The sequence below is a fragment of the Lepidothrix coronata genome, unplaced genomic scaffold (assembly GCF_001604755.1).
Source record: "Lepidothrix coronata isolate B3197 unplaced genomic scaffold, Lepidothrix_coronata-1.0 Scaffold46, whole genome shotgun sequence".
Classification (NCBI taxonomy): domain Eukaryota; kingdom Metazoa; phylum Chordata; class Aves; order Passeriformes; family Pipridae; genus Lepidothrix; species Lepidothrix coronata.
In genome coordinates this window covers 1873553-1882160 of record NW_016690226.1, presented here as the reverse complement: position 1 = coordinate 1882160, position 8608 = coordinate 1873553, and the positions used below count along the sequence as shown (strand labels likewise).

The window sequence follows — 8608 nt, the reverse complement described above, 5'->3', positions numbered from 1 at the left end:
GAGAGCATTAGAAACAGGATCTGGATCTGCTAGCTTCTTTCAGGATTCTGGATTAGCCAACAGTGGCTTCCTGTCAAATAGACATTTCACTGAGAAAGCTTGTCTTCCCCTCTCCTTTGTGATGGAGAACTGACAGCCTGCCCAATGTTCTGACCACCACTCACTCACTTCTGAGTCATAGTCAGCACCTTTGCAGAACAATCTCAGTAGGGATGGTCACCATGTCCAAAATGACAGCTAGCAATGCCATAAGACTATAGATTTCAGGTTATATTCTCCTGTCTCCTTTCTTCTATATCTCCATAATGCAGGCATCAGTCTCAGGGACCTGAAATGTTTTTGCTTGATTTTCTCTTGTAACATTTTGGTCAGATGAAGACTGAAATGAGGAGCCTTGAAATGAGAATAACTAAAATGGATACATTCTCCATTGCAGAGTCCGCTGTGTTTTCCTGGAAAAGGAGTAAGGACTTACGCTGCAGACAAGACAACAGTGCAATATCATACTATTCACATTGTATTTAATAATGCTCTAGTACCATTCAATATAAATAAATAACCATTTAAAAAGTGCTTTCTTGACATTCTCTTTCTTTCATCACTACTATTTTCTGCAACAGGAAAGGTTAGTAATATACATTGGTTGGTGAATTGGATGAATCTCAGAGAACATGAATATCAGGTACTAATACGCTAGTAAAAACCAGGCACTGGGATGCCTTCTCTTGTTTAAATACTTCAGGCTTGATCTGCAGCTTCCCTCCTTACTGCATTCACTCGCCCTGAAGCCTGTAACTCTTGACAGCTGCTTCTCTCCTGGGCTCTCCCACCCATCTCTGCTAACAAACAGGCATCTTAGCTTGTGGTGCCTGTTATTCACCTACCCTTAGCTGATACACCTTGGCTAGCAGCAGTCCCTGCTGTCCTTAGGCTGCTCTACAGGGAAGAGCATTTGTGCTGAACAGGTCTAAATGTCTGCTAGCCTGGAATATCAGCTGCATACATTCACGCTGTCCATACAAAGTCTTGATTCTGCACAATTTAGTGACAGACAGAACTTCTTGATTCACAGAAAGTCTGCTCCCCAGGGCCAGGCTGGGGCAAGAATGGAGACGGTGTGGTAGGGCTGGTCTTGAGAGCTGAATCTGACCGACACTGAACTGACAGTGTAGTACATACAGGAATAGTAATTTTGCTTTCTTCTGGGGGTATAGAAACAAAAACTCACTAAAAACGTGTGTGTGGTGGTATGTGTTGCAAAGAGAACAGATCCTTGGTATAGACTCTCACTGTCAGTGTCAAAAGCCTATTGTAGTGCCTGTGTGAGATTAAAGGCCTGAGAACTAATTACCATTCCTCCTCCTGTTCATACGGGCAGAAACCCTGCCCATCTCAGAGGAGAAAATGGAGGATCATAAATCAACTCCTTTGTTCCCTCACTCTTGCTCATTCACTGAAATCACAAAGAAGGGGACCTAATCTTGGTTTAATGCTGGGTAGAAGCTTTGAGCCCTGTTGGCAGGATGGGTTGGCAAAGCCCACTGGAGTGCAAGCCTTGTTACCTTCTGAAGAGGACAGGACAGAAGGCTCTGAGAAATGCAGAGTGAAAAGCATTTTGTGGATGCTGGGCTTCCTTCATGCTATCCAGTGACAGTATGCCAGACCCTTGCTCTGTAAGGACCTTCCTAGGGACCAGACACTGTTTTTTCAGCCCATTCAGTATTTCTTCATACTGAGACAGCCAAGAGGGTGGCCTCGTACTGCTGGGTGTCTTCATCCAGACAGACCCTGGCCTAAGCCTCACTGAACACAGTCCCCATTTCTCTATTTTTTGCCTATTCTTTGATTTCTCCTGTCTCCCTCTCTGAAGGGAGGCATCTCATCCCCTTTGCCCCCTCCTGTACTTTAGCCCCCTCCTAGTGGGATGCATGATGGCTCATTCTCCACTGAGGGAATATGGACCAACTCCCTATCTCAGATACTCTTCAAAGAGCCCCCTTCATGGAGGCTTCCCAAGATCCCATGGGGACTATCTGCTGAGTGAGGCACTCCTTTGCTCATGTTTTTACCTCACAGTGATTGCTTGGGAGCCAGAAACTTGATGCCACCCACGTCTCTTGCATAAAGGAACTATAATTTCCTTCACTGTACTTCCCTCCTTGCTGTGCTTCTGATTATTTTGCCAGTTTAAGACACCATTTTAAAGAAACCCCAGGGAGCACAAAACATATGACATTCATCGGTGAACACCAAGCTCTACTGTTTTGAGGCGAGTGGGTAATATTCTTTCTTCATGACTATGTCAGGTGATCTAAGCTAAAAATCAAAACTAAACAAGGAATAGGCAGAGAAGAATTCTAGTATAAATAAATCAACAAATAAATAAGTTTTCTGCTAGCCTAGAATTTCTTGGGTGAGGGATGATTCAGTTGCTTATAACTTTCTCCCAGCTGTGAAATCCTTGATGTATTTTGAATGCCTAAAGCCTTGTTTCTCATGGCCTGAGTGAAGAAGGTTTTCAAGATATGCTCAAAGGGGTTTCTGGGTCATTCAGGGAATCTTCCTGGAAAAGTCACAGCAACACCACTCCCCACGCACACACATGGTACCAACACTTGTGCTTTTAATCCAGTGCATCCTTCCTTCGGTCCTCATTTGCACCTCCTGCTTTGTGGGCTGCCTTCCACCTGTCTGTTTTCCTGTTCTATTGAGGGAAAGGGAAACCCTTCCACATGACACTGACTCCTCTCTCTTCACAGCACCACATGCTCCTTTCAAAGTTCAATTGGAAAACCTTGTCACATTTGCTATTTCAATTTTCATGTATGTGCTCAAGATAGGTTTTCCAGTGATGTCTCCCCATTCCTTGATGTTCTCACAGCAGATGAGTGCAGGCTGAAGGTTCCTCTTCTCTGAGCACTTCTCACCCACCTCCACTTCAGAGAGTTGTCTTCCTCTCTGGAGGTCTAGGAAGGAAGTCCATGTACAAGATTTGAGAATACTGGAGCCCCTCATGGTGCTGCAGCAGGCTTCTAGGCCTTGAACATGTTCAAGTCCATCCATCTTTGCCCTTGCTTTCTGGTCCCTGCAGCAAGACACGGAGGCATGGCCTTTGAGGTACAGTACCTGCCAGGTCTCCCCGAGCAGGAGAGGAACTTTATCCAGAGGGCTCTGTGCCTGGGGATCTGGGACGGCATTTTCCAAAACAACCTTAAGCAGGAACAGTTCAAGATCCCAGTTGACAGGTAGGCACCAGATCGCTTCTGAACTCCCAAACCCCAAATGAGGTGCTTCATCACTCTCCAACACTGAAGGCTGATCCATGTAAGTACCTGAATTCATCCCTCAGAGGGGGAGTCTCTCAGGCTAGCTTTGCTTTAAAGCTGGTTTGAGAGCATACCAGCCTCAGGCCAACAGGTCCACATTTGTGCTTTAGTGACAACTCCTGCTCTTGAACCACAGAAGCTCAGGTTTTACATATGGCAAGAGAGACCTTTGGAGGCACCTGCACCCATCCCAGATGTCAGCCCCTATGCTGGCACAGCTGAGAATGAAGATCATATCTAATAAATTTTAACGAATGGTTAGAAGTACAGGGCCCATGGGGGAAGGGAAGCACTCCTCTCCTGGGTGGGGAGGATCGCAGGGCATCACATAATCTCTGTCCCTGCTTATTACCACCTTTTTGGGCAGTGGAAGCTGATCAGAATGGTGACATTTGGGGGTGTTTATCATCCTCCAGCAGTGGAGCAGAGCGCTGGGCAGAACAGGCAGGGTGCACAGCTGCTGTGGTTGCTGACAAACTTCAGAAATGATCACAGCCAGCTGCCTCTGTCAAAAAAGCACAAGGTAAGGTAAGAAGGAGATAGAGGTGTCAATACAACATACAGTATAACAGGGCTATCCCATGGCTGAGGCAAACACCTGGCAGGCATCAGCAAATAGGTTCCTCAGCCACACTGTGCACAGCTTTGGGCTGGGATATGGCTGAAGAGCTGCTCGTTCTATTTGCACTACAGAGTCCTAGCCAGGAGATTTTATTTACGGATTAGATAAAGTTTTTGATGGATTTTTTTTTTGTCTGCCCTTAAAAATCATTATTTTAACTTCTTTGATAATTTTTTTAAAGAAAGAGCAGGAGGATGAGATCTGAGGATCCCTGTTCAATCTGTCTGGGAGCTCTGAAATGCAGATGAACTTTCTCTGTTTCTGAATTTCACAAGGCACCAGGATCCCTGTGTTAACCTAAGCACACTCTTCTCTCTCAGATGCCTGTAAATGAATGTTAGCAATAAGACTAGGTAGTTTTTTATAATACCAGTCTTGAGTGATACTTTTCAGGACTTTAACAAAGAAAAAAGAGGAAGTGAAATTAATTTCTATCTTCTGTTCTCAGAAGCCAAAGCCTGTGTTTCGAAGGTGTTTCAGTAGAGTCGGCAGGGATGTATGCTGTGATAGCTTTCAGTTACTCTGTGGCAAGCAGCCGTACAAGTGGCCCAACTAGAGATTATGAGAGATTGCCAAATCCTGCATCAAGCAATGTCTGCCTAGTTCACATCTGCAGGCTTTGAAGGGAAAGAAGGCTCTGGGAAGTCTGGGATTTAACTGGCTCAATCTGATCCTCAACAAGGACTAATTGCTGTGAGGGAAAGACGGAAACATTCTCCCTATTGTGTCTAAGAACAGAATATCCCCAGGGAAGCAATTTTTTTTTCCCTCAGCCCTGGCTTATCTAGATCATGTCTGTCAAAGTTCTGGAGTTCAGCTGCCTTGATAGTAAGGACCTTCAAAACACCATAGCCATCAGCAGAGATCTCAATTTAAAACTTTAAGAGGGGCAATCTGACAATTTTGCTTGACTGCCCAGTCAAGCAATTTACTTTGCAGGTGTCTCCTGGAGTGGATGCCTCCTGCCCACTTGGCAGGTCAGAGTAGCTGCCCCACATGGCAGACAGTGGTGCAGAAGGTATTGTGGTCAAATTCACTGCTAGTGCAAGTGAAAAGCTCCTTCAAAATCTACAGGCCTGACCCAGTCAACAATCTGCTTGAAAGCATCGGAGAGGATGGCTTAGATAAGGATGCAAGTCCTGCTGGTGAACGTCTGGCAGTGTCTTTATCTCTCAGAGGGTTTGCTTTCCTTTCCCACAACAAATGACTTGTGGGGAGCCATTCTCATGAGAATCCATAGCTTCTGTGTGGCATTTCTCATGTAGGATGGCTGTTTGGCCTGGGAGAGACGCTGAGGACAAAAGTGCTGATACATAAATGGCACATTTATGGAAACGTCACATCCGTACCCTGCATCTGTAGTGGAACAGTCAGCTCCTCCTCTGGCAATTAGTCAAGGAGGGTCTAATCTATCTGGGATTTTATAAACCTGCTCATCCTTTGCAAGGTAAGTGGTAATTCCAGACCGGTTAACCGGATTCTGAGTGCTTGTAAGCTGAGTTTGGGCAATCTTACCTTCAGCCTACTGCAGACTCGAATGGGTGAGTATGCAAAATGAGCCTGTTGCTGCTAGTGGATCTCACAAAAGCAGTGGTGAAAAGCAGAGCTGCCGCCTAAGCACAGGTGTCTTGCATCATTTATGGGTTGCTAAGATATCTGAGATATTAATAAAAGGCTGGCAGATACGGTACAGAGTTTGTGCCCTACAGGAGGGCCAGGTAGGCTACCCCAGGGTCCCTATGGTGGAACCAGGTGTCTGTGTTTAAGCAACTGACGTACGTCCCTTCCATCTGCTGCTGGGTGTACAGGCACTGGAATTGCTTTGCACTCTTTGTACAGCTGTCACTCAGAGATGATGAGACAATGTGGAAATGCTGTATGCAGCTACTCATGATGCACACAGGAGATCAGTGCAGACGTTGAAATACTCGTGCCTGTCTGTATAAAAGCTGCCAGTTTTATTTCCACTGGTAGAGCTGAGCTGAGGTGTATATTGGGGTCAGAACTGAAAGCAGCCCTAGAATATCTTCCTAAGTAGGACTAAATCATTCAGCATCCTGTATCCTGACACAGATATGAATAATTTCAGAAAGAGTTGGGTACTCCAAAATGGGATACATTTATTCTTTTGAATCTTTTTGGATAGGAATCTGTCAGAGGCAGACACTGGGATGAGAGGGCATGGCACCTGGCAGAGCAGGTCATAGCTCCTCTGAAGCCTGTTCTTCATCAAGCTCTTCCTAAGAACATATCAATGATCTCTGATACGTTCCTGCCCTCACCAGTGTTGGTTGCCATAATCCCCCATCCTTCTGCTGATCCTGGCTCTGTGAACTGCAAAGGCACTTCCTAGTGCCTTCACTATTTCTCCTCAGCAGCAGATGTATTCCTAGCTCTCATAACGTTGGTACCAAACCCCTCAAACTGAGAGTCTGTGTAGGTTGTGCTTTGCCAGTTCCTGTTCTGTGGTGGTCTAAGCGTTCTATCAGCCTTTCCCTGCTGCACCCACACCACAGCTGTTCACGCAGGATAAAAGCTGAAGGTGGATGCATGAAGCACTGCAGAGGTGGCAGGGCTGCTGGGACAAAAGGTTGCTGCAAGAGTGTGGTTTCCTTCCATACACTGTAGGACAACTCCCACACTAAAGAGAGTTTGGAGCTGGCAGAAAGAGTGGAGCAAGGAATTTGTCTTGTCCTTAATACTAAGTGAAGCTGAAGGACTCTGCTGCCACTTTTCTCTCTGTCTGTAAGCTGGCAAAGCTTCCATGTGATCTGCAAGGAGTCTTGAATGAGTAAGAAACTTCTTGTGCAAAGGGTAGCATGGTTAATTACTGGGACAGTCATATATGCAGTTTTTGAGGAAATAATAGCATAAATAAGGAGATGGGTACACATTTTTTGTCCTGTTAAAAACAATAAAGACAAAGGTACTCACACCCTGGAGCTGGCTCTTTGCTTACACCTCTACTCTGGGATCTGTAAATCCACGCTTGCCTTCATTAACCAGAGTGGGCCTCTCAGTTCTCGTGTGCCAGACCAGCACCTAGAAGGAAATACAAGGAGTTCGAGGGTTCTGGATGCCATGGAAACAATGAGAGTATTAGGTGGGATATTCAGAAACCTGGGGTTCACAGCTGTTTGAAGGATGTGATTCAAAGGGGTTGATCCTGGGAGACACTTCACAGGTGCATGAAACAGTGACAAGGAGGAGGAATCATGCTTGATCAAAACCCAAGACTCAAACCTCTACCAATCCTCCTGGATTTTGGAGAAGCAGTCTGGGCACAAATTGTACATCTGAGGTTCTTTATTAACACAGAATGCGTAACATCGCTTCTCAGCTCTCTCTGAGCTTCACATCTGTGAAGAATTTGGCAGGCTTTGTCCATCTGTCCCAGCACCATTTGACACCGACATGTGCCAGCACAGGGCAGGCACAGTGGAAGGTGGAGGAGTAGGGCAGGAGGCTGTAAAAGCAGCCAGGACACAGCAAGGAGATTGTATCTTCAAGGTTTTTTGTCCTACTCACCTTCGTGCAGTTGGCTGCTTTGGGCTCCAGCCCATCCATAGTCACTAGATCCTTCAGGAGACTGGTTTCCTGGTAGCCTCCTTTAACTCCCTCCAGCTTGAAACTGGCGTGAGGCTTCTCCAAAATCAGCTTGATGCTGATAGCAAATCCAGCCATGTCAATAGCAAAGGGACGATTAGGGTCAAAGACGGTTTTCCAGCCCACCACCTTCCCTGCTGGGCTCACTTTTGGAGATTCATATCGCAGCCCCCCAACGAAAGCCACCGGCCAGACGGACACCCTCCTTGTGTAGCGCATCTGTGTGCCGGAAAGAAACAGTGCTGTGAGAATTCAACCCCACAGTGTTTGTCCCAACCCATTAGTGTGCCATTCTCTGCTTTCCCTGGCACCCGTCCTCCCCTGTTGACTTCCCATTCAATCACATCGCTCTAGGCAGCACATCGCTCTAGGCAGCACTACTGCTTGAAGAGCTACAGCTTCCAAAGCCACAAGGCTGTTTTTTAGCACATTATCCTCTGAACACCTGCTTCACTGCTTCTCTGTGCTCATGTTCAGTTCCTCAGAAGAATGAAAACCTTTGGTTTCTTGATCTCATTTGGACTTTTTTCCTTTTTTTGGTAGAATTTTATCATTTTTGTAAATGCCACGTACAACTTCTATCAGGCTTCTAGCTCTGTATTATCAACGCCACTCACTCCAGTTTCATCCTCACGGAAGTAATCTCCCCCCATGATTGATCCATCTTTGTCCTCATCTATAACAATTTCTCCCCCATCCCCCACCTTGTTTTTTCGTCCATGGCTACTGCCTGAAAGAGTGAGGTTTTATTGAAATTGTCAGAAAGGATTTGGAAAGAAGTAAGAAAGGATGAGCTTAACAGAGATCTAAAAAATTCTGAGAACTGGAAATATGTTCTGATGCATAATTCTGCACTTCAAGTGGCTTAGTACAGTTTGGCTTTAATTGGTGACAAGGGAGTTTACTGGATTTTTGCAAGTTTACAATAGACTTGGCATCTCACAAAAGCCAGGTTTCCAGCTGAAGTCTGGGCAAGCTTCTGTGATCCCAGAGGCACAGCCCTGTTGTGGTGGCTGCAACTGAAGTACTGAAGGGCAGCCAAGGAGTAAAGGCA

General features: G+C 45.9%; 1 protein-coding gene across 3 annotated transcripts in view; it reads right to left on the bottom strand.

Annotated features, from left to right (window-relative positions):
• Positions 1-504: 504 nt before the first annotated feature.
• The window catches only part of LOC108497338 (galactosylgalactosylxylosylprotein 3-beta-glucuronosyltransferase 1-like), a 28789-nt gene continuing 20685 nt past the window's right edge, over positions 505-8608 (bottom strand). For all 3 annotated transcript variants that reach the window (XM_017814881.1, XM_017814882.1, XM_017814883.1), the window contains exons 4-6: positions 7477-7773; positions 6883-6990; positions 505-3831 (exon numbers count right to left, since the gene is read on the bottom strand). In XM_017814881.1, coding sequence (XP_017670370.1) covers positions 6904-6990; positions 7477-7773 — 384 coding nt within the window. In that variant the 3' untranslated portion in view covers positions 505-3831; positions 6883-6903. The remainder of the gene's footprint in view (positions 3832-6882; positions 6991-7476; positions 7774-8608) is intronic.